At 45.3% G+C, this 25,966-nt stretch overlaps 3 protein-coding genes across 33 annotated transcripts in view; 2 read left to right on the forward strand and 1 right to left on the reverse strand.

Annotated features, from left to right (window-relative positions):
- Positions 1–12,889, forward strand: part of LOC134862697 (calpain-2 catalytic subunit-like) — a 34,934-nt gene extending 22,045 nt beyond the window's left edge. The window contains exons 14-19 of the mRNA XM_063880713.1: positions 9,080–9,137; positions 9,249–9,313; positions 11,061–11,129; positions 11,580–11,658; positions 12,058–12,116; positions 12,609–12,889. Coding sequence (XP_063736783.1) covers positions 9,080–9,137; positions 9,249–9,313; positions 11,061–11,129; positions 11,580–11,658; positions 12,058–12,116; positions 12,609–12,632 — 354 coding nt within the window. The 3' untranslated portion in view covers positions 12,633–12,889. The remainder of the gene's footprint in view (positions 1–9,079; positions 9,138–9,248; positions 9,314–11,060; positions 11,130–11,579; positions 11,659–12,057; positions 12,117–12,608) is intronic.
- Positions 1,247–6,292, reverse strand: LOC134862627 (uncharacterized). The gene is made up of 2 exons (XM_063880633.1): positions 2,980–6,292; positions 1,247–2,911 (listed from the first exon to the last, which is right to left on the reverse strand). The coding sequence occupies exons 1-2, from the start codon at positions 5,866–5,868 to the stop codon at positions 1,247–1,249; spliced, it is 4,554 nt and encodes a 1,517-aa protein (XP_063736703.1). The 5' UTR covers positions 5,869–6,292.
- Positions 12,890–13,801: 912 nt separating the features above from the next.
- Positions 13,802–25,966, forward strand: part of LOC134862887 (calpain-2 catalytic subunit-like) — a 28,845-nt gene continuing 16,680 nt past the window's right edge. For all 31 annotated transcript variants that reach the window (XR_010165566.1, XR_010165561.1, XR_010165582.1 and 28 more), the window contains exons 1-4: positions 13,802–13,920; positions 15,800–16,017; positions 16,156–16,603; positions 19,491–19,560. Coding sequence is in view for 1 of the 31 variants with exons in the window: in XM_063880992.1 (XP_063737062.1) it covers positions 16,367–16,603; positions 19,491–19,560 (307 nt within the window). In the remaining 30 variants the exon portion in view is untranslated. The remainder of the gene's footprint in view (positions 13,921–15,799; positions 16,018–16,155; positions 16,604–19,490; positions 19,561–25,966) is intronic.

A 25,966-nucleotide genomic window follows, 5' to 3' on the forward strand; every position in this document is an offset into this window, starting at 1 on the left:
TCTGTCTATATTATAATCTGTCTATCTCTATAATCTGTTTATATTATAATCTGTTTATATCTATAATCTGTCTATCTCTATAATCTGTCTATATTATAATCTGTCTATTTCTATAATCTGTCTATATTCTAATCTGTCTATCTCTATAATCTGTCTATATTATAATCTGTCTATTTCTATAATCTGTCTATATTATAATCTGTCTATCTCTATAATCTGTCTATCTCTATAATCTGTCTATATCTATAATCTGTCTATCTCTATAATCTGTCTATATTATAATCTGTTTATATCTATAATCTGTCTATCTCTATAATCTGTCTATATTATAATCTGTCTATATCTATAATCTGTCTATCTCTATAATCTGTCTATATTCTAATCTGTCTATCTCTATAATCTGTCTATATTATAATCTGTCTATTTCTATAATCTGTCTATATTATAATCTGTCTATCTCTATAATCTGTCTATCTCTATAATCTGTCTATCTCTATAATCTGTCTATCTCTATAATCTGTCTATCTCTATAATCTGTCTATCTCTATCTGTAGCGGGGTTCTACTTCATACCTCCACAAACACAGGCATAGTCGGAGAAGTAGTGACGTTATTTTATTTTGCCGGTCTCCCAAAGTGAAAAACAACTATTTACAACAAAAAATGAAAATAGTGGAAAAAGACTGGAAACATAAATAGTTTACCCTGTACCACAAGTATTCACAACAAATGGAGTTCCTCATTAACTCTGACATATCATAACGCTTAGACCAACTCTCACTGGGCTTTACAGGTGCTACCTGCTCTGTAGCTTCCCCAGACTGAACCCCCGTCCCAGGCCAAACCAGCCCCTTTTAACTGTATAGCCCCTCCACTGGGCTTAACTTTCTCATACCACCAATAGTTTCATCTCGCAAGCGCGCGAGAATTCACTACTTAACCGGGAGAAATGGTGCGCCCCGTCTTGCCAGCCACTCTTGCCGGAAGAGGAGACGGTGGTGCATATGCCTCCCACACTTGAAGAAATGTCCGTCTAAAATCAGGTTTGTGTAAATGTATGCTTAAATGCAACGAGAACGGCCAAGTGTGCACCCATGGTCGCGCTACTAACACAGAGGAGAAAACAGTTATAATAGTGAGGTTTGTCAACCAAGCATGCAAGAACGGAAGGGAACAGGGAATGGGTGTGAATGTGAACGTGTATGTGTATGTGTGTGTGTATGCGCTGCAGCATGTGACAGAGCCGGTCAGTGACAGAGCCGCTCCGTCACATTATCCCCCTCCTCCCCTAGGTTGGCGATGTGCGGCAACCTGGAAAGGTAATCTGCCACAACATTGGTCTTGCCCGATCGGTGTCGGATGGTGAACTTGAAAGGCTGTAGTGAGAGGTACCATCGGGTAAGGCGGCTGTTGTGGTCCTTCATGGAGTTGATCCAGGTGAGAGCTCTGTGGTCAGTTTCCAGATCAAACTCCCGCCCAAGCAAGTAGTACTGCAGGCTTTCCAGTGCCCACTTTATGGCCAGGCCCTCTTGTTCCACCGTAGAATACCTGGTCTCGCGTGGCTGCAGCTTGCGGCTTAGGTACAGGATTGGATGTTCCTCTCCAGGGTCCCCTTGGGCCAGGACTGCTCCAAGGCCGACTGTGGAGGCGTCCACCTGTACCAGAAATGGTTGGTTGAAGTCCGGACTCTTTAGGACAGGGGAAGAACACAGGTAGGCTTTTAAGGTGCAGAAGGCTGCTTCACAGTCGTCTGACCAGGTTACTGGGTTCCTCTGTTCCTTACAGGTCAGGGCTGTTAGTGGGGCTGCAATGGTTGCAAACTGGGGCACAAACCGTCTGTACCAGCCAGCCAATCCCAGGAAGGACCTTACCTCCTTCTTGGTGCGAGGTCGAGGGCAGTTTTGGATAGCTTCCACCTTATCCACTTGCGGCCGCACCTCTCCTCTTCCGAGTTGGTATCCCAGGTACCGTGTCTCCTGCCGTGCCCACTCACACTTGGAAGGGTTGAGTGTCAACCCAGCCTTCTGAATCCTTCCCAGGACCAGTGATAGGTGCTGGGTATGCTCCGCCCATGTGTTGCTGAAGATCACCACATCATCCAGATAAGCTGCGCTGCAGTTGTCACAACCCTGGAGGACTCTGTTCATCAGTCTCTGGAAGGTGGCTGGGGCTCCATGCAGTCCAAATGGCATCACTGTAAACTGGAAAAGTCCAGCTGGTGTTCTGAACGCTGTGTATGGCCGGCACGACTCCTCCAGCGGCACCTGCCAGTATCCCTTACACAGATCGAGGGTGGTGATGTACTTGGCAGCTCCGATCTTCTCCAGCAAATCATCAATTCTTGGCATGGGGTAGGCGTCAAACTCCGAGATGGCATTGAGCTTCCTGAAATCAATACATATCCGGAGAGACCCATCCTTTTTGAAGACAATGACCACTGGACTGCACCACTCTGAGTTGGAATGCTCAATCACCCCAAGCTTCAACATCTCCGCCACCTCTTTCTCCAGTTTTTCCACCAGCTGTTGTGGGACCCGGTAGGGACGTTGGCGGATTGGTCGTCCATCCTTCAGGCGAATGACATGCTCAACAATGGTGGTTTTCCCTGGACTGGCAGCAAAAAGTGATGGAACTTCCTGAAAGATCCGCAGGAGCCGCGTAGCTTGCTCCGGTGCAAGATGTGCCAGCACAGGAATGGCAGTTGTGGTTAGACTTTCCAACCCCGTCTCCACCTCCTCTTCTGCATCCACCTCCTTCACCAGCAGAACCTTTGCTGGGGCCTGGATTGGACGCTCCTTCCACTCTTTTAGTAAGTTCACATGGTAGGTCTGTTTTGTTTTCCTCTTCTCTGGGTGATGGACCTCGTAGGTGACCAAGCCCATCTTGCGGGTGATGACATACGGCCCCTGCCACTTTGCCAAGAGCTTGCTGGTGGAAGAAGGGAGAAGCAACAGGACTCTTTGGCCAGGCTGGAACTCACGGTGCCGAGCCTGTTGGTCATACAGGTCTTCTGGGTTTTCTGGGCCTCACGCAGGTTGACCTCTGCCTCCTCCTTGTATTTTGCCAGCCGCTCCCTCATCTCAAGAACAAACTGTACCACCCCCCTGTCACTTGGAGTGGTCGAAGGGGCCTCCCATCCCTTTCGGAGCAGGTCCAACGGTCCCTGTACCTCCCATCCATATAGCAGCTCGAATGGGGAGAACCCTGTTGAGGCCTGGGGAACCTCTCGGTAGGCGAAGAGCAGGAATGGTAGCCATCGGTCCCAGTCCTTGCCAGTGTCCTCCACAAACTTCTGGAGCATCCTCTTCAGCGTCTGATTGAATCTTTCAACAAGACCGTCAGTCTGTGGATGGTATGGCGTGGTCTTGATTGCTGAGATGCCCAGTTGTTTATGGAACAGCTGCATTAACCTGGAGGTGAAATTGGTCCCTTGGTCCGTCAGGATCTCGTCCGGAATCCCCACTCTGGAGAACAGCTGTACCAAAGCCCGCAGAACAGCGGGTGCGGTGATGGTGCGCAGGGGAAAGGCTTCTGGGAAACGGGTGGCATAATCACACACCACCAAGATGTACTGGTGACCACCACTGCTTTTCACCAGAGGGCCCACAATGTCCATAGCGATCCTGCGGAATGGAACAGAAATGACAGGAAGTGGCTGCAGAAAAGCCCGGTCGGACTTGCGAGCAGTAGCGGTTTTCTGACATGTGGGGCATGTGCTGCAATATTTCTGAATGTCGGTGTACATGGAGGGCCAATAAAAACGTGAACTGATGCGAATATAGGTTTTGTGGCGGCCTAGGTGTCCGGCCCATGGGAGTGTGTGTGCTAGGTGCATGACAAGTGCTCTACAGCTAGCAGGGACTACAAGGCGTCTATGGTCATCCTCAATTGTATACAACACATCTTTATCAACAATCAACCTCTCCCTTGCCACACAGTTCCCGTTTGTCTGATTCCCCATTTTCACAAACAAAGGTTTCAACGTTTCATCCCCCCTTTGCAACACAGAAATATTTTCAGGTACTTCCCACATTTTATTGGACAGTAAACCCGCGCTCTCCGGTACCGTTGGTCTTAGCTGCTTCTCAAAGCGGCGTTGACGACGGGATTTTTTTGGCCCCTTAGTGCCACCCTCACACAGACTACTGTCAAGGTCTGGGAGTGGTTGGACACCAGCTTTCGCTTGGGCTCGAGTGGTCACAGGACAGTAAACATTCACATTGACCTTCCCCCCAGAGTCAGTTTCCGCTGGCAGTTCTTCTTTGTGCAGTAAGTCCAGAAGTACTGGTAAGTCCCATCCCAGGATAGCATCTACTGGCAAGTTCTTTACCACCCCAACAGTCAACAGGTAAGGCTGCTCATCAATGGTCACCATTAAGTCCGCTTTGGGATAAGGATGCTTATCCCCATGAACACACAAAATGTCCGCCTGTCTGCTGTAATCCACTCTGCCTACTGGCACTAGACTGTGTTTAACCAGCGACATGAAGCTACCAGTGTCCAACATAGCAGTAACCTGCTGACCATTAACAATGACAGTCTTATAGCGCTGAACTCTTGCTTCCATTTCCCCCGTGGGCCCAACCTCTGCCCGCGGTGCATAGCAAGCGCCTGTGACCTTTGCTCCGCGGACTGGACACACAGCAGCTTTGTGGCCCGGCTGCTGGCAATAATAACAAACCAAGTCCTTACCGGCTGCTCGTTGGTTTGGGGCAGTACTGGTGTTACCTGGAAACTCCTGGCCATACTCTCTCCTTGTTGGCCTGGGCTGGGGCGGCTGGAGTGTTGGTCGGGGTGCTGCACTGGTGGAGCGTATAGCTGGTCCTCCTCTGCGAGCATTGAGGTACTGTAGAGCCAGCTTGGCAGCTGCCAGGCCCTCTGCTGGCTCATGCTCCTTCACCCAGGTCCTCACCTCATAGGGAAGTAGCCGGAGTAACTGCTCCAAGATGATGGCCTCACCAATCTCCTCCTTGGTGTGTTGCTCTGGCCGAATCCAGCGCCGGTAGAGGCCCTTCAGGCGATGGTAGGTCTCGGTGGGGTTCTCGCCTTGTGGTAACGTAGCAGACCGGAACTGCTGCCGGTATGTCTCTGGGGAAATGTCAAATTTGATCAGCAGCGCTGCTTTTAGGTCCGTATATGAGTGGGCTCTATCCTCGTCCATCGCGGTGTAGGCCTCCAATGCCTTCCCCGCCAGCAGGGGAACTAGCCGGCATGCCCACTCACTCTCTGGCCATTTCCATGTTTTGGCAATGCGCTCAAATCGCAACAAATAGTTTTCAATGTCCTCACCCATCTGGTATGGCGGAATTTTTGGCTCAGCATAGTGCCTCCACTCTGGTCTTGGCTGCTCCGGTCTGCCGCTAGCGTCGGGAAACGGGAAAGAAGGTGCCGGTGATGGGGTATACTGCTGCATACGCCTGGGTGCCGGTGTTGGTAGGTAAAGTCTTGGGCTACTTGCCGTCACTATGCTTGAGGTCTCAGCAGTGACTGGCAAGTGGGGAGTATGCGACACTTGGACCACATTTTGAGGTGGCTGGGTGGCAGGTTGGGGCAGGTGGTCAGTCAACGGGAGAGAAGCCCTCAGACCTCGGAGCTCTGTCAACAGACCCTCCTCCCTTCTTTCCTGACCTGCCAAAAAGTCTCTCATTAATGTCAGTAGCTCTCCACCTGGACCACCTGTCGCTGCTGCCGTAGGAGCTGCTGGAGGCACCCAGAACCCGTCCTCCTCCTCGTTGTCCTCTGATGATAGAGCTGTTTCCCAAGCCAGGTCTGCATTGGCGGTTGCTATTCCTTCATACCGCGGTCGCTGCTGGGAACGCAATCCTGTGCGCCGCTTTGGGAGGCGGTTTGTCTTTCCCCGACTAGCCATCCCACTCCTGACACCATATGTAGCGGGGTTCTACTTCATACCTCCACAAACACAGGCATAGTCGGAGAAGTAGTGACGTTATTTTATTTTGCCGGTCTCCCAAAGTGAAAAACAACTATTTACAACAAAAAATGAAAATAGTGGAAAAAGACTGGAAACATAAATAGTTTACCCTGTAACACAAGGATTCACAACAAATGGAGTTCCTCATTAACTCTGACATATCATAACGCTTAGACCAACTCTCACTGGGCTTTACAGGTGCTACCTGCTCTGTAGCTTCCCCAGACTGAACCCCGTCCCAGGCCAAACCAGCCCCTTTTAACTGTATAGCCCCTCCCACTGGGCTTAACTTTCTCATACCACCAATAGTTTCATCTCGCAAGCGCGCGAGAATTCACTACTTAACCGGGAGAAATGGTGCGCCCCGTCTTGCAGCCACTCTTGCCGGAAGAGGAGACGGTGGTGCATATGCCTCCCACACTTGAAGAAATGTCCGTCTAAAATCAGGTTTGTGTAAATGTATGCTTAAATGCAACGAGAACGGCCAAGTGTGCACCCATGGTCGCGCTACTAACACAGAGGAGAAAACAGTTATAATAGTGAGGTTTGTCAACCAAGCATGCAAGAACGGAAGGGAACAGGGAATGGGTGTGAATGTGAACGTGTATGTGTATGTGTGTGTGTATGCGCTGCAGCATGTGACAGAGCCGGTCAGTGACAGAGCCGCTCCGTCACAATCTCTATAATCTGTCTATCTCTATAATCTGTCTATATCTATAATCTGTCTATATTTCTAATCTGTCTATATCTCTATAATCTGTCTATATCTCTATTCTGTCTATATTATAATCTGTCTATCTCTATAATCTGTCTATCTCTATAATCTGTCTATATCTATAATCTGTCTATCTCTATAATCTGTCTATCTCTATAATCTGTCTATCTCTATAATCTGTCTATATCTATAATCTGTCTATATCTATAATCTGTCTATCTCTATAATCTGTCTATATCTATAATCTGTCTATATCTATAATCTGTCTATCTCTATAATCTGTCTATATTATAATCTGTCTATATCTATAATCTGTCTATATCTATAATCTGTCTATATCTATAATCTGTCTATATTTCTAATCTGTGTATCTCTATAATCTGTCTATATCTATAATCTGTCTATATTATAATCTGTCTATCTCTATAATCTGTCTATCTCTATAATCTGTCTATCTCTATAATCTGTCTATCTCTATAATCTGTCTATATCTATAATCTGTCTATCTCTATAATCTGTCTATATCTATAATCTGTCTATCTCTATAATCTGTCTATCTCTATAATCTGTCTATATTATAATCTGTCTATCTCTATAATCTGTCTATATCTATAATCTGTCTATCTCTATAATCTGTCTATCTCTATAATCTGTCTATCTCTATAATCTGTCTATCTCTATAATCTGTCTATCTATAATCTGTCTATCTCTATAATCTGTCTATCTCTATAATCTCTCTATATCTATAATCTGTCTATCTCTATAATCTGTCTATCTCTATAATCTCTCTATATCTATAATCTGTCTATCTCTATAATCTGTCTATCTCTATAATCTCTCTATATCTATAATCTGTCTATATTTCTAATCTGTCTATATCTCTATAATCTGTCTATATCTCTATTCTGTCTATATTATAATCTGTCTATCTCTATAATCTGTCTATCTCTATAATCTGTCTATATCTATAATCTGTCTATCTCTATAATCTGTCTATCTCTATAATCTGTCTATATCTATAATCTGTCTATCTCTATAATCTGTCTATCTCTATAATCTGTCTATATCTATAATCTGTCTATATCTATAATCTGTCTATATCTATAATCTGTCTATATCTATAATCTGTCTATCTCTATAATCTGTCTATATCTATAATCTGTCTATATCTATAATCTGTCTATATTATAATCTGTCTATATCTATAATCTGTCTATATCTATAATCTGTCTATATCTATAATCTGTCTATATTTCTAATCTGTGTATCTCTATAATCTGTCTATATCTATAATCTGTCTATATTATAATCTGTCTATCTCTATAATCTGTTTATCTCTATAATCTGTCTATCTCTATAATCTGTCTATATCTATAATCTGTCTATATCTATAATCTGTCTATCTCTATAATCTGTCTATATCTATAATCTGTCTATCTCTATAATCTGTCTATCTCTATAATCTGTCTATCTCTATAATCTGTCTATCTCTATAATCTGTCTATATTATAATCTGTCTATCTCTATAATCTGTCTATCTCTATAATCTGTCTATATCTATAATCTGTCTATCTCTATAATCTGTCTATCTCTATAATCTGTCTATATCTATAATCTGTCTATCTCTATAATCTGTCTATATCTATAATCTGTCTATATCTATAATCTGTCTATCTATAATCTGTCTATCTATAATCTGTCTATCTCTATAATCTGTCTATCTCTATAATCTGTCTATCTCTATAATCTGTCTATATCTATAATCTGTCTATCTCTATAATCTCTCTATATCTATAATCTGTCTATCTCTATAATCTGTCTATCTCTATAATCTGTCTATATCTATAATCTGTCTATCTCTATAATCTGTCTATCTATAATCTGTCTATCTCTATAATCTGTCTATCTCTATAATCTGTCTATCTCTATAATCTGTCTATATCTATAATCTGTCTATCTCTATAATCTGTCTATCTCTATAATCTGTCTATCTCTATAATCTGTCTATCTCTATAATCTGTCTATATCTATAATCTGTCTATCTCTATAATCTCTCTATATCTATAATCTGTCTATCTCTATAATCTGTCTATATCTATAATCTGTCTATCTCTATAATCTGTCTATCTATAATCTGTCTATCTATAATCTGTCTATCTCTATAATCTGTCTATCTCTATAATCTGTCTATCTCTATAATCTGTCTATATCTATAATCTGTCTATCTCTATAATCTGTGTGAAAGTTAGTTACCTAGAGCAGAAAGAGTACTGCTCTGTATGAATGGGGTGAATGACATGTAGTATGTAAAGCGCTTTGAGGGGTCGAAGAGACTGGATAAAGCGCTAAATAAGAACAAGTCCATTCACCATCTGTAATCTGCCTCACTGTCTACATCGATAATATAATGTCTCACTGTCTGTCTCTCTACAGGACTCTGAGGACTCTGCCTTCGAGCTCCAACACATACTGGACAGAGTGGTTTCTCAGAGTGAGAGCATCCATAATAACAACAACAACAACAACAACAACAACAACAACAACAACAACAAAAATACTAAATGTTAGAAATAATAATGAAAGTAATGACAACGTGTTGCAGGGTCGGATGTGAAGACAGACGGCTTCAGTCTGCAGACCTGCAGAGACATCATCAGTCTGTTGGACGTATCCTTCCCATCGTTATTCTGTTTTCATATCTATATTATAATAAATATCTTTAATAAATATCTTTATTATTATATCTAGGTTTTGAAATGAGTTAAAAAGACTGAAAATATTTGTTATGAAGTGGTACCACATTTGGAAAACTTACATTCAACTAGGGATTGCAAAAGTGTCGGCCGATACCGGTGTTAAGAATAACATTTTTACCGATATCGATGTTTTACTATGTAACCTGTAATGGTAGCACAATGCAGACTAAGGCAGCCCATCCCTTTAAGAGAGAGAGTGGGGGGGATACGTGTGTGCATGTGTAAGCGCGAGAGGTTGAGCGAGCCATAGTAAGTTTCTGGGAGTTAACGGGAGTAGCAGCAAGTATAACAAAGTCACAGATATATACGACGGCCTCCCAAGAACACTGAAGGATGGATTTAATTCACCGATCCTCCAGACACCCGGTACACGGCGTGCAGCAGCAGCTCCTCACAGAGGCAGACCTACAGTCACTGTTCTTATCCTTTAACATGATGCCCTGACTTCAGATTTGGTCCGTCAGATTTAAAAACAACGACGCTAACGCGACTTCTCCCGGTCACGTAGCAAAACATAAACATCGGCGCCTGCCATCGGTGATGTCTCCTTATTTACCGATGGTGGTAGATGGGACTAACATCGGCCGATGTCTCACCGATGTATCGGTGCATCCCTACATTCAACTGTTTTTGTGATCCTCCAAATACCTGTTTGAGGGGGAAGACATGTTATTTAGGTCAAGGCTAGATTTCAGTTTTAAGGTGAATCTTTTGAGACAGCTGTAGTCCAATAAGCAATGGAAATACAATGTCAGCACTTTCTGTGGAGATTACGTTTGCCTTTGTTTACTTCAGATGTGTTTGAACAATGTTCTCGGTTTGATAAGTATATACAGATTTAAAAGCATACATGATTTGTGTAAATATTATTTCTCCGTGGTTAAAACGACTCGGAAGGACTTGAAACTCAAACGGTAGGACTTGGGACTTGACTTGAGACTTGTCGGTCTTGACTCGGGACTTGAAAGCAAAGACTTGAGACTAACTTGTGACTTGCAAAACAATGACTTGGTCACACCTCTGGTAGAAAGCAGACGGAGCGTCCGCCCGGCAGCGGTACAAGCAGCGGACGCTCCGGTGAGGATTCTTAATGTGTGTGTGTGAACAAGCAGCGAGCACACACACTGAGCATTGAGTTCTGGTTTCTATAATTCATATCTGTCCCTCCGCATTACGCCCTGATCCTGAGATGAAAGCTGGCGGTGTCCTGAGCTCAGAATGATTACACACCACAGGTTGAGGTCTGTTGGTACAAAGTTAGGCTGCTGCCTGACTCACTGCTGCTGGCGTCTCCGAGTCTGAGGAAGGAGCCCCCGTTGTCGGGGATAATAAAGCTCCGGGTTTTGATATGATGGCGTGGAAACGGAGGCACCTTTTTTCCAGCGGAGTTTGCATTTCACCTTTTGGGGCTCGTCCCTTACTCGCTCAGAAGGATTGCACACTTTGGAAATCCTGCGGACACAATAACTGAAAGACCAGTTGACTAATCGGCTTATGAAAATGTATTCGACATTTTTTTTTTCCGACGACGAACAATTATTCGACTTATCGGGGGCACCCTTACATAAATCCTAATGTCTATGGTATCAAAATGAATCATAATGCTGATGATAAACTCATAAATGTATGACAGTTTGGATTCTTTAAGCTGCTCTCAGACGGACGGCAGCAACAAGCTGGGCCTGAAGGAGTTTCACGGTCTGTGGACCAGGATCCAGAAATACTTGGTAAACCCCCCCCCAAGGGGTCAAACACTGGAACTACAACTTCCTGTCAGTCCGTGACATCGTTGGGCACACATTTTTCCCGTTGACTTACACTGAGAACGAGACGTCTGTAAATCAGCGACACTTGAGAATGTTTAGAGTCCCTGAACCACCTCTGGAGGCCCTTACTGCAGTCCCTCAAAGCTTTGTACTGGGTGATGCACCAGTTAGAGTGGTCCCTTACTGGGACCAGCCTGTGGCACTCCTGATCAACAGTCCTGCGGTCTGATCAGTCTCTGGATATGTGTTCATTCGTTTCAGATCAAAGTGTTGTGTTTATCATTTTGTTCAGTATAGATACACACAGAATTTATACCATATGTATATATATATACTGTATATCCATGGTAAGGACCGATGGGGGGTGGGCGGACAGCGATGTGAACCTCTTCTTCTGTTGTGTTTTTACAGGAAGTCTTTCAGATGTTTGATTCGGATGCTTCTGGAACGATGAGCAGTCACGAGATGAGAGCCGCTGTGACTGCAGCAGGTACAATGTCATTATATTGTTGTTGTTATTGTGTGTGTGTGTGTGTGTGTGTGTGTGTGTGTGTGTGTGTGTGTGTGTGTGTGTGTGTGTGTGTGTGTGTGTGTGTGTGTGTGCAGGTCTCCAGGTGAACAGTGTGTTGCTGCAGCAGATTGTCAGCAGGTTTTCTGATCAGACTTTCTCTGTTGACTTTGACTCGTTCCTCGGCTGTCTGATCCGTCTGCAGCTGCTGCTCAGTCAGTATAAATAAACCTATATATATATACACAACTGTGTATCACTGATATATATCATGATCCGACTTCCTGTTATGGTTACATCGCCCCTCCCTGGATGTGTTTAGGGACTCAGGTGTTTGGTTGATAGAATCACAGAGCAGACAGGGTTTCTCTTTCTTCACAGAGATGTTCAAAACTCTGGACGTGAAGAAGGAGGGGAAGATCCACCTGGACCTGCAGCAGGTACAACAGCCCATAACTAACCTATACTAACTAACCTAACAAATGAACCACAATTAACCTAACCAACCAACTAACCTGACACACCTATACTAACTAACCTGACCAGATAACCTGACTAACCTAACTAAACTGACCAATCCATCCAACCTTACTAACCTATACTAACTAACTAACTAACTAACTAACTAACTAACTAACTAACTAACTAACTAACTAACTAACTAACCTATTTCACCAAAACCTGACTAACCTATACTAACTAACCTGACCAGATAACCTGGCTAAACTGACCAATCCATCCAACCTTACTAACCTATACTAACTAACTAACTAACTAACTAACTAACTAACTAACTAACTAACTAACCTATTTACCAAAACATAACTAATCAAACCAGATAACCTGACTAACCAGTACTAACTAACCAACCAAATCTTCTGTTCTTCTCTTGTGTTATTGCTCACCTTCTTCTTCTTCTTCTTCTTCTGCAGTGGCTGTGCCTCACCATCAGCTGACCTCTCCCCCTCGTGGTGCATGCTGGGAGTTTGAACCGTCTCTTTGACTGTAATTGAGAATAAAACTCCTCATCAGAACCGAGTCTCTCTTTGTTCGTCTTTAAATCTTTTATGCAGCCATTGTGTCACTGCTCTGAATCAGGAATCCCTGGGCTCGTTGGAACGTGACCTCGGGGTGAAGAGCTTTCTGGAGGTAGAACCAGCACAAAGGAGGGAAAACACCTGGACCTGTGTATCAGATCTTAAAGGCTAACCCTATCCCACCAATCCTCTTAATGTACGAAACCTTCCTTTTTCAAACTTCATTTGGAATAATAAACGTCCAAGACTTAGGCTCTCTTTATTGTGTATTTATATTACAATCACCAAACCTCGTATTATGGGCTGTTGGATTCTGTGAAGGACAGCCCCCTGCACGGGTCACAATGGTATTCCTGTTACGAACTGTTCCTATAAACCTTTTGTGAACAAATTAAGAAAGTGTATCAAACAGAGCAGGAACCCCTTTTGAAGACCGGTGGAGGCACACTGGGAGAGTTCTCAATCATATTTATTAATAAAGCACATAAAAAAAAACATGTGGATCAAAGCGCTGTACAGGATAGAGCAGGAAAACAACCTCCCATGGAAAGGACCAAAGAAACAGGTAAGTGTTAACACACACAGCTGTAAGCACAAACCAAGGCTTTAGACTGTCACTCCAAGAACTCAGAACCACATGTGGAATTCCTACCAAGCACTTTTTCAAATATTTTCAACTCTGGAGTTTTATAAAGTCCTACAGAGCGGTTTAGAACCCCCCACACCCCCCCCCCCCCCCCCCCCCCCTTCTGAAAACACCAAAAAGCCAGGGGTCAGGTATCCTTATTATACCATCTGCTTGCAAAGAATCCTCCAACAGTATATTGCAGGCCTGGAAACAGAACACAGGACGGTCTGGCTCCCAGGCTCAAACTCAAACTCACACTCCATCTGCTGCAGGGTTAGGGGTCAGCGGGAGTGCTTTACTCCGGCTGGGTGTCACTGCTGGAACCCTAATGTTCCTGATGCATGCATTACATGTAACAGCCTGAAGGGGTCGCTCTCACTGTATGTGGGAGTGCACACAAATAATCTCCTTTTGGAAAAGGGTGGGAGCGGATCCCTGTGGATATTGGTAGAGAGGTTCCTCTCCTGTGCCCCAAGAGAACGTTGCTCTCTGGGGGCTGGACGGGGCTACACATGGAACATCCACCTGCACCCCCGTCAGAGGCTGAACGGCTCCGCTTTCTACCCTGCTCATGAAAAGGTATCCCCTTGAAAACAAACTCGATGGATTTAGAAAAATCTGGAGAAGCTTTTACGCGTTCCTGGAGTTGGTTTACAGCATGGGGGGGGGGGATAAAGACATTTGAATTGGTCTGTAATGCTGCTATGAAAGATTGTCTTCTTTATGAAGGGACATTTCTATGCATACAAACTAAGACAAATGAAACTTCAGAACCACCTTCATTTCTTTCAGAAAGACATGTAGGGACTGTGTTTAGTTCTTGAGATGAGGACATGATAAATGATAAACCCTGACATCTGAAAGCTTGTTATAATAAATACTGAGGATGTCAGACTCTCAGGAATCTGTGTTTGACTCCTGCAACATGTAATAGATTTCTGGAATAATTTCATTAAGAAAAGCAATAAATACTGGAGCCTTTCTAAAGTCATCAAATATTGAAAAAACAGGAAGTGATTTACAGTCTGGTGGTGACGCTGCAACATGTGTTTGTGTCTCCATAGCAACAGAAGCTCTTCCTGCTTCTTTTGACGCTATTAATACCGGAAGTCCCTTCAAAATAAAAGCACAAACTCATGGAAACACGTTCAAATGTAAAATAGACAGCATGGGAATTACACATTCTGTGGGTTGTGGGGGCATCTGTGGGTTCTGGGGGTTTTGCAGATTATGTGGGTGTGGGGGTTCTGTGAAGTCAGTGGGTTCTGGGGGTTCACATATGGCTTGTTGGCACCTGGGGCCTCATTTATAAACGTGGTGTACGCCCAAAAGATGCCGTACACCAGTTTCTAAGCAATCTTTCTAAGCCATCTTGACGGGAAATGTGCGGTCCTCCACGCACACTCTGACCCATGGTACGCCCAAAGGAACGAACGACTGTTTGAGACTCTGAGTGCACACAGAAACAGAACTTTGAGAAATAAATGATTACGGATATGTTATCGAACCCCCCCTCGAAGAGGTTCTCAACATGTTATGAAAGGTGTCCTCAGAAATGATGCGTCAACAGAAAGACAGAGCTACGTTTAACCTGACCCCGTCTTGGTCACGATGCATGGTTTCACTACACACAGTCCTGATGTTGAAAATGTGTTTGAGTTGTTCAGTATTTTAGACCTTTGTTTATTTCCTCTAACTGGTTGATAGAGTTGCTGCTGGGGGGGGCGACGCACAGGGGGCCGGTGAGACGCTGCGCACACGGGGCAGTGGAGACGCTGCGCCCTGTGTGCAGTGGAGACGCTGTGCCCTGTGTGCAGTGGAGACGCTGTGCCCTGTGTGCCGTGGAGACGCTGCGCACACGGGGCAGTGGAGACGCTGCGCCCTGTGTGCAGTGGAGACGCTGCGCCCTGTGTGCAGTGGAGACGCTGCGCACACGGGGCAGTGGAGACGCTGCGCCCTGTGTGCAGTGGAGACGCTGCGCCCTGTGTGCAGTGGAGACGCTGCGCCCTGTGTGCAGTGGAGACGCTGCGCACACGGGGCAGTGGAGACGCTGCACAGCTGATCGACAGCCGGAACACAAACCAACAAATAAACAGAAACCTCTTTTGTAAACAAAGTCCCCATCAAGGGGGTTCGTCCCTGTCCCCAGCCCGTGGCACACACACTCTGCCTGTGTGAGGATGTGTGTATATTTTAACTTTTAGGTTCTGCATATTTATTTTGGTGACGATCCGGCTTTCTGAGGCCGCAGCGTTCACAGAGAGCTCCACTTGCTGCAACTCTCTGTTCTCTTCAAACTGCGTCCATCAAACAATATGATTCACTGCACCCCCCCAACAAGAACCAAAACCTTACTCGGTGTGAAATGATTTTTTTTTTAGCTGTTGGCATTTCCTGCGACCGTCATCAGGCAGTCTGAATGAATATTCATACGGGGCGTTTCTTTTACTATTCATAGGAAAATCTGGCCGTTACGTGAAGTCCGCTAAAGCTGCGCCGCATTTCGAGTTGATTGTGATTTATAAAGGAAACCGGTGTGGTGATGTCATCTCCCCCCAGTGACCGAAGGGCTTCTTCCATCACCCCTCCCCACTCCGACAGGAACTCCAGAGCCGGATTAAAGACTTTATGACTTCAGATTCTTTTTCTTCTATACAATTAAATCAATTCATTCAGGTAAACCTTACGACAAATATTATTCAGAAAATGTTTTTTAAGTGTTTTTAAATATTATTTTTAGAATATCTTTTACCTTTTTGTTTTTGTAAAATGTAATTAATATGTAGAGAAATCTTTATTGACTTTATTTTGAAGGTACTCTCACCGGAAGTGGGCCTGTCTCTCATCTGTTGACAGCAATACGATCCTGAACCCTGGACACTCCCTTCCTGCATCACCTGCAGACCAGACTCATCTCAAAACCTCCACACCTGAAAACTACACAGAACATCTCCAAACTTCTGGGACTTTTTCGACCCTCAGACTTCAGACCTACAGGCCCCCCCGCCCCCAAACTATCAGCAGCATGTCGGGTATAGCCGCCACCCTGCAACGCCTCCGGGAGCAGCAGCGGGGGGTTGGCTCCGCGGACCAGGCGGTGAAGTACCTGAACCAGGACTACGAGGCTCTGCGGAGCCACTGCCTGCAGACCGGGTCCCTGTTCCAGGACGAAATGTTCCCGGCGCTCAGCTCCTCCCTGGGCTTCAAAGAGCTGGGACCCGGGTCCCACAAGACCCGGGGGGTGAGCTGGCAGAGGCCACCGGTAGGTGCAGCAGACGGGGGGGGGGGGGGGGGGGGGGGGGGGGGGGGGGGGGGGGCATCACTCTACAGGAAACGCTATCAGATACTCAGAGTACTATCAGAGTACTTTCAGATACTCAGAGTAGTATCACAGTACTATGACATACTCAGAGTTCTATCAGAGTACTATCAGATACTCAGAGTACTATCAGAGTACTTTCAGATATTCAGAGTACTATCAGAGTACTTTCAGATACTCAGAGTACTATCAGAGTACTTTCAGATATTCAGAGTACTATCAGAGTACTTTCAGATACTCAGAGTAGTATCAGAGTACTATTACATACTCAGAGTACTATCATAGTACTTTCAGATACTCAGAGTACTATCAGAGTACTATCACATACTCAGAGTACTATCAAAGTACTTTCAGATACTCAGAGTACTATCAGAGTACTTTCAGATACTCAGAGTAGTATCACAGTACTATGACATACTCAGAGTTCTATCAGAGTACTATCAGATACTCAGAGTACTATCAGAGTACTTTCAGATATCAGAGTAATATCAGAGTACTTTTAGATACTCAGAGTACTATCAGAGTACTTATTCAGAGTACTAACTCCAGAGTAGTATCAGAGTACTATCACATACTCAGAGTACTATCATAGTACTTTCAGATACTCAGAGTACTATCAGAGTACTATCACATACTCAGAGTACTATCAAGTACTTTCAGATACTCAGAGTACTATCAGAGTACTTTCAGATACTCAGAGTACTATCAGAGTACTTTCAGATACTCAGAGTACTATCAGAGTACTTCACATACTCAGAGTATATAGGTATCAGATATATATACAGAATAAACATACAGAGTTATAGATACTTTTCAGTTTATCAGAGTTTGTTTCGTGAGTACTATGGTTGACTGGTGTGTAGTCAGTGTACTTGTTGGTTATTCGATGTACTTTCAGTGTGTTGAGAATTATATCATGAGTAATGTAGTAGATTATATTCTACGAGTCTTTCAGATATTCAGAGTACTATCAGAGTACTTTCAGATACTCAGAGTAGTATCAGAGTACTATTACATACTCAGAGTACAATCATAGTACTTTCAGATACTCAGAGTACTATCAGGAGTACTATCACATACTCAGAGTACTATCAAAGTACTTTCAGATACTCAGAGTACTATCAGAGTACTTTCAGATACTCAGAGTACTATCAGAGTACTTTCAGATACTCAGAGTACTATCAGAGTACTATCACATACTCAGAGTACTATCAGAGTACTTTCAGATACTCAGAGTAGTATCAGAGTAAATATCACATACTCAGAGTACTATCAGAGTACTTTCAGATACTCAGAGTAGTATCAAAGTACTATGACATACTCAGAGTTCTATCAGAGTACTATCAGATACTCAGAGTACTATCAGAGTACTTTCAGATATTCAGAGTACTATCAGAGTACTTTCAGATACTCAGAGTACTATCAGAGTACTTTCAGATATTCAGAGTACTATCAGAGTACTTTCAGATACTCAGAGTAGTATCAGAGTACTATTACATACTCAGAGTACTATCATAGTACTTTCAGATACTCAGAGTACTATCAGAGTACTATCACATACTCAGAGTACTATCAAAGTACTTTCAGATACTCAGAGTACTATCAGAGTACTTTCAGATACTCAGAGTACTATCAGAGTACTTTCAGATACTCAGAGTACTATCAGAGTACTATCACATACTCAGAGTACTATCAGAGTACTTTCAGATACTCAGAGTAGTATCAGAGTAATATCACATACTCAGAGTACTATCAGAGTACTTTCAGATACTCAGAGTACTATCAGAGTACTATCACATACTCAGAGTAATATCAGAGTACTTTTAGATACTCAGAGTACTATCAGAGTACTTTCAGATACTCAGAGTAGTATCAGAGTACTATCACATACTCAGAGTACTATCAGAGTACTTTCAGATACTCAGATTACTATCAGAGTACTTTCAGATACTCAGAGTACTATCAGAGTACTATCACATACTCAGAGTACTATCAGAGTACTTTCAGATACTCAGAGTACTATCAGAGTACTATCACATACTCAGAGTAATATCAGAGTACTTTTAGATACTCAGAGTACTATCAGAGTACTTTCAGATACTCAGAGTAGTATCAGAGTACTATCACATACTCAGAGTACTATCAGAGTACTTTCAGATACTCAGAGTACTATCAGAGTACTATCACATACTCAGAGTACTATCAGAGTACTTTCAGATACTCAGAGTACTATCAGAGTACTTTCAGATACTCAGAGTACTATCAGAGTACTATCACATACTCAGAGTACTATCAGAGTACTTTCACATACTCAGAGATATAGGGTATAGATTATACAGAATAAACAACAGAGGTTTTTATGTATATTACAGGTGTTTTAGTGTGTGTGTGTGTGTGTGTGTGTGTGTGTGTGTGTGTGTGTGTGTGTGTGTGTGTGTGTGTGTGTGTGTGTGTGTGTGTGTGTGTGTGTGTGTGTGTGTGTGTGTGTGTGTGTGTGTGTGTGTGTGTGTGTGTGTGTGTGTGTGTGTGTGAGAATTATGATTCCCATGTAGGGAAATGTAGTGAGGAAATTATTTCATCACTGCTGCGCAACAAAATAGGAGGCAATAAACAAGCGATTGCGTGTGTGAGCGGAACAAATAGGGTCGAGGACACGGATTGGCGGGTTGGTGCTGTGCGTGGGCAGATCTTTGAAGTACCCCTGCGAGTGCTGACTTGCGAAGGCCCGTTTATCGCTGCTTGCAGCTTTAATTTTATTGTCGTTTTTGTTGTTGTTGTCATTATTATTCTCCTCTTATCTTCAGTGCACATGTGTGTGTTTGTGTTGCAGGAGTTGTCCTCTGACCCCCAGTTCATCGTCTGTGGAGCCTCAAGGACCGACATCTGTCAGGGGGGGCTGGGTGAGAACACACACATACACACTTCATCAACACTCAGAGCTGATGTAGAGGAGAGGAGAAGAGAGGCTCTCTAGAGGAGCTGATGTAGAGAAGAAGAGAGGCTCTCTAGAGGAGCTGATGTAGAGAAGAAGAGAGGCTCTCTAGAGGAGCTGATGTAGAGAAGAAGAGAGGAGAGGCTCTCTAGAGGAGCTGATGTAGAGGAGAGGAGAAGAGAGGCTCTCTAGAGGAGCTGATGTAGAGGAGAGGAGAAGAGAGGCTCTCTAGAGGAGCTGATGTAGAGGAGAGGAGAAGAGAGGCTCTCTAGAGGAGCTGATGTAGAGAAGAAGAGAGGAGAGGCTCTCTAGAGGAGCTGATGTAGAGGAGAGGAGAAGAGAGGCTCTCTAGAGGAGCTGATGTAGAGGAGAGGAGAAGAGAGGCTCTCTAGAGGAGCTGATGTAGAGGAGAGGAGAAGAGAGGCTCTCTAGAGGAGCTGATGTAGAGGAGAGGAGAAGAGAGGCTCTCTAGAGCAGCTGATGTAGAGAAGAAGAGAGGAGAGGGTCTCTAGAGGAGCTGATGTAGAGGAGAGGAGAAGAGCGGCTCTCTAGAGGAGCTGATGTAGAGAAGAAGAGAGGAGAGGCTCTCTAGAGGAGCTGATGTAGAGGAGAAGAGAGGCTCTCTAGAGGAGCTGATGTAGAGGAGAGGAGAAGAGAGGCTCTCTAGAGCAGCTGATGTAGAGAAGAAGAGAGGAGAGGGTCTCTAGAGGAGCTGATGTAGAGGAGAGGAGAAGAGAGGCTCTCTAGAGGAGCCGATGTAGAGAAGAAGAGAGGAGAGGCTCTCTAGAGGAGCTGATGTAGAGGAGAGGAGAAGAGAGGCTCTCTAGAGGAGCTGATGTAGAGGAGAGGAGAAGAGAGGCTCTCTAGAGGAGCTGATGTAGAGGAGAGGAGAAGAGAGGCTCTCTAGAGCAGCTGATGTAGAGGAGAGGAGAAGAGAGGCTCTCTAGAGCAGCTGATGTAGAGAAGAAGAGAGGAGAGGGTCTCTAGAGGAGCTGATGTAGAGGAGAGGAGAAGAGAGGCTCTCTAGAGGAGCTGATGTAGAGAAGAAGAGAGGAGAGGCTCTCTAGAGGAGCTGATGTAGAGGAGAGGGGAAGAGAGGCTCTCTAGAGGAGCTGATGTAGAGGAGAGGAGAAGAGAGGCTCTCTAGAGGAGCTGATGTAGAGGAGAGGAGAAGAGAGGCTCTCTAGAGGAGCTGATGTAGAGGAGAGGAGAAGAGAGGCTCTCTAGAGGAGCTGATGTAGAGAAGAAGAGAGGAGAGGCTCTCTAGAGGAGCTGATGTAGAGGAGAGGAGAAGAGAGGCTCTCTAGAGGAGCTGATGTAGAGGTTTGGTTTTTAAAGTCCCTTTATTGCACCATAGCAAAAGAGACAACAGCTCACCATCACATCTTCATTCAAGAGCAACAAAAACAAAAAAAATAAAATACAAGCAAACCTGTCAACCAGACACAGAACCTGTTTCTCCAATCAGAAACTTACATTCAGCTCTCCGTCCCCCCCCACAGAGCACAAAACCCCCCCAACAGCCCATACATGACCGAAACCATGCACATTGTCCATCATCCGATAATACGCATGTTCCACCCTCAGTCTGGCCTTCAGCAGACCCTTCAGGACCAGCACTGGCTCCACACTGCCAACACTCTGGGCCTGGTTCCTGCGAGTCAGCCAGATGGCCAACTTAGCAACGCCAGATACAAAGTTCACCAATGAGTGTACATCCTTCTTTTTTGCACAGTACTTCGGGCCAAAAATAAACAAATCAAAAGCAAAAATCTCCCCTAGACCCCGAAACCACCTTTCTAACAGCTCAAACAGAGCAGACAAACGAGGACACTGAATAAATAAGTGTTCAAGGGTCTCGTTCTGAGAACAGAAGATGCACTCCTCCCCCAACTCTGGATCCAGGTGCGCTCTGTATCTGTTCGTAGCTATTGCTCCATGTACAATCCTCCACTGGAGGTCTGCTGTCCGTTTTTCAACGGGCAGCTTGTACAGAGACCGCCAGCTGCCCTTCGGGGAAACATCTGGACCAAAAAAACCAGTCCACCTCGACTCCTTCATCCCTGCCAAAGAGCGCAGGCTCAGAACCTTGCAGCAGATCTGATATATTGCCTTCTTCCCTGCGTCCTGTAACTTCTCCAGGTGCGGGGTTGTGAGCGACAGCAGCTGACCACCTCCCTCCTGCCACTCCCCCACAACTGGGGTGACAGACAGAGAGGGGAAACTATACTCCTCCCCTTCGGTCCACTGGTCACACACATTGTGGTCTTGTGCAAAAACCCTCAGGGGTTGTGGCAGGGCAGCACAGACTTCCTCCACCACTCTGTTGATGACCCTGATGGAGGTGATGTTGCTTCTCTGTCTCAAGATATCCACCGATGTTGCCGTCATCTTCATCAGATGGCCCAGTTTGGTGCAGCCAGCCTCTCTAAAATAGGCTCGCAGGCTGGCAGACTGCAGTGTTTGAGTCTGTATAAGAGTATTAAAAAACAAAGGTTCCTCAAACAGCCACATGCCCGGAGTCTCATTTTTGGTACGTGTGGCCTTAAAAATCTGCCATGCCTGTAATACCGAACTATAAAAAGGTGTCAGTCCAGTTAAGTCCACATCCTCAGATTTTAAAAGGAAAAGCTGTTTGTCGTAGCCCAATCGCCCGGCTCTCTTCAGCAGCAAACGAGCTGTATCAAACCAGCTTGGGCCACAATTGTACAGCAGTCTTTGTGCAGTCTGGAGTCTAAAAGAGGCTATTTTTGCCTGGATATTGATGAGTCCCTGCCCCCCTTCAGCCACAGGCAGGTAGAGGGCTGCTGCTCGGATCCAGTGCCGGCCAGACCAGAAGAAGTCCAGGATGACTCGCTGAATGTCCTCCATCAGGCCTCTCGGTGGTGTCAGAGCAATAAGTCTATGCCAAAGAGTCGAGGCGACCAAGTTATTTGCAACCAAAACTCTTCCCCTATATGACAACTGGGGTAGCAACCATTTCCATTTAGACAACCGAGCGCACACTTTCTCCTTAACTCCCTCCCAGTTCTTGTTCTGAAACCCCTCAGTGCCCAAAAATACTCCCAACACCTTCAGGCCCTCCTTCCCCCACTCAAGACCTCCAGGCAGACTGGGCACTGTCTGATCTCTCCACTGTCCCACCAACAAAGCCTCACTCTTTGCCCAGTTCACCCGAGCAGATGAGGCCTTTTCGTACAGGGACAGGGTATCCTGCAAACATTTAATATCCCCCTGGCTGGAGACAAAAATATTAACATCATCTGCGTAAGCAGAAACGGTAAGTGGACGATCAAGATCAGAGGACCCAGGCAGTGAGAGACCACTGAGCCGACCTCTCAACATGCACAGCAAGGGCTCAATAGCTAGGGTATATAGTTGACCGGAGAGAGGACAACCCTGTCTTATCCCTCGCTGCACAGGGATTGGCCGACTCAGCCCTGCCCCCATTTTCACCATACATTGAGCACCATTATACAATAAACCAATCCAGGCCAGAAAACCATCACCAATGCCAAAAGCCCTGAGTGCAGAAAATAAATAACAGTGATCCACCCTATCAAAGGCTTTCTCCTGGTCCAAAGCAACAATACCAAAATTCACATTCTGGGATCTGCACACATCAATAACATCACGAATTAGGAAAATGTTGTCCATAATTTTCCTGTCAGGAACACAATAGCTTTGGTCTGTCTGTACAAGTATTCCCAGGATGTCCTTGAGTCTGTTCGATAAGGCTCTGGAAAGCACCTTATAGTCCGTGCAGAGGAGAGCAACCGGCCTCCAGTTTTTAAGTAAGGCCAGGTCTCCTTTCTTGGGAAGCAGGGAAAGCACAGCTCGCTGACAGGAGACAGGAAGAGATCCTGTTCTAAAACACTCCAATAAAACACTGTGCAAATCAGGTCCAAGAGTATTCCAGAACCGCTGGTAAAAGTCAGTGGAGAGACCATCAATTCCCGGTGCCCGTCCTGATGCCATCTGATTAACAGCGACTGTCAACTCCTCCAGGGTCAGCTCAGAGTCCAGAGCAGCTTTCTCACCCGGGATGAGCTGAGGAAGCCCCTCCAGGAGCTCCTCGCGGCACTCCATGCCGCACTGTTCTGCCCCAAAGAGGTCAGCGTAGAAACTCACTGCATGGGTCCTCATCTCCCCCGGACTGGTGGTCACTCTGCCTCCAGGAAGCTTAAGGCAGGTCATCTGTTTCCTCTGTGCCACCGATCTCTCCAGATTAAAAAAGAAAGAGCTTGGGCCATCCATGTCCTTTAGCTGGAGGAAACGAGACCTAACAAGAGCTCCCTTTACTCTCTCCTGCAGGAATAAGCTCAACTCCAATCTCTTCTCCTGCAGCAGATGACCCGTGGTGGGATCCGAATGTCTATGTAACCCCTCTTCAATGTTCCTAATACTTATTTCAAGCTCCTGAACTGCTGCCTTTATATTAGCAGTCGAGTGGGAGGTATACTGCTGGCAAAAAACGCGAATTTGGGCCTTCCCAACTTCCCACCACAGCTTCAAAGAAACAAAATCCGCTTTCCTGGTTTTCCACTGCTGCCAAAAACGCTCAAAACTTTGACAGAAAGTACGGTCCTGCAGAAGTCTGTTGTTAAAAGACCAGTAGGACTTAACCCTTTCGCCTGGTGAAAGGATCAAATCTATACTGACAAAGTGGTGATCAGTGAAACCAACTGGACTTATCTTGCTGTGGACTAATCTGGAGCTGAGACTTTTGGAGATGTAAATCCTATCCAGTCTAGCTGCACTCACCCTGCCATTGCCGACCCTCACCCATGTGTATTGTCTGGTTAGTGGATGTTTGACCCTCCATGTGTCTAACAGATCCAGGTGTGTGATGATGCTGTGAAGGCTCTGAGATGACTGTGGGTGAGGTTCTTCACTTGTCCTGTCTACAGTGAAGTCTAGCGTGCAGTTGAAATCCCCACCAATGATGAATTGATCCTGATGGTACTTTCTTACCTCGTTTTTTAGCAGGGTGAAAAAAACCACTCTATCTGTGCCTTGATTTGGAGCATATATGTTTACAAAGCAGACCACAGAGCCCTCTATTTCTGCCCTTACAATCAACAGCCTGCCCTTCACCACTTCAGTAGATGATAGTACAGTTACATCGACATTTTTCCTAAGCAGAACAGCTACCCCTGCACTAAGGTTGGTGCCATGGCTAAAGGTGCACGAACCATCCCAACATAAACCCCAATCTGTCTCGTCTGCTGGATTAGTATGTGTCTCTTGCAAAAACAACACATCAACCCTTTTTTGAGTAGCGACTTCAGAAATTAATGCCCTTTTTTGTCTGTCTCTCCCACCATTGATGTTCAAAGATCCTATCTTGAGGCTCCCCATAGAGGTCAGAGAAAAAGAAACGGATAAGATGAACAAAACAGAAAACAGTTGAAAAGAGAAACCCACCGTGTGATACATGATCATTTTACTTCTGAATCTTTTTAGCAGTTTTGCCTTTTTTTGCTTTCCTCAAAGTTGTGATATGCTTTTTGAGGCGAAAACGTTTCTTCTCATCCAAGAGGTCAAAACCGACCAGTCTTTGCAGAACGCCAACAGATCTGATAAACTTTTCAGTATCACCGAAGTAGTCATTTAATCTAACAGACTTTTTAAATGTTACATCCAGAAATTGATTTATTTCCTCTAAAGAATAGAGATCTGCGTTCCTGATCGAAGTTTCACCTATGGATACTGTATCTGACTCAGAGTCATACTCCATGTCCTCTCCTTCACAGGATGCCTGACTATTTAACATACCCTGTCCTTCATTGGTGTTTACAGAGGGATCTGTGCCTACAAAACTTGTGGAAGCTGCTTCAGTGCCTGCAGACTGTGAACTGCTCAGGTTCTCTGCAGTCACAGAAGCCTGTTGCTTGTCAGGCCGACTCTGTTCCTCCCTATCCAAGTGATCCTCCTCAGAAAGTGAACCAGTGGCACCGGCTTCCACACCCTCCGCACCGGGATCCGCATCCGCGCCCGCGGCGCCAGCACCGGACCCGCCAGCAGCGGACCCAGCACCGGACCCGCCGGCCGCGGACCCAGCACCGGACCCGCCGGCCGCGGACCCAACTCCGGAGCCGCCAGCCGCGGACCCGACCGCGGACTCAGCGGAGCCGCCCACCGCGTCAGCGGAGTGAGCCGCCCCCTGCTGTCTATGCGGACACGTAAAGCGTTTGTGTCCCACATCTCCACACTCAAAACACTTGAACTGTCCCGAGCTGGCGTACACCATATACAACCCGTCACCGTGCTTCACTCTGAACGACACGTCCAGTGTTTGTGTCGGCGAGTCCAAGAACATGAACACCTGCCGCCTCAGGGACAGTACGTGCTTCAGTTTGGGATCCTTACAT

This window comes from Eleginops maclovinus, chromosome 4 (assembly GCF_036324505.1).
Source record: "Eleginops maclovinus isolate JMC-PN-2008 ecotype Puerto Natales chromosome 4, JC_Emac_rtc_rv5, whole genome shotgun sequence".
Taxonomy (NCBI): domain Eukaryota; kingdom Metazoa; phylum Chordata; class Actinopteri; order Perciformes; family Eleginopidae; genus Eleginops; species Eleginops maclovinus.

Excerpts from the sequence above, each read along its gene's own strand:
- LOC134862627 (XM_063880633.1), bottom strand. The coding sequence starts at position 5,868 with ATGGCTAGTCGGGGAAAGACAAACCGCCTCCCAAAGCGGCGCACAGGA. Across the intron at positions 2,912-2,979 it reads TGACCAACAGGCTCGGCACC|TGGCAGGGGCCGTATGTCAT; the intron begins GTGAGTTCCAGC and ends CTCTTGGCAAAG.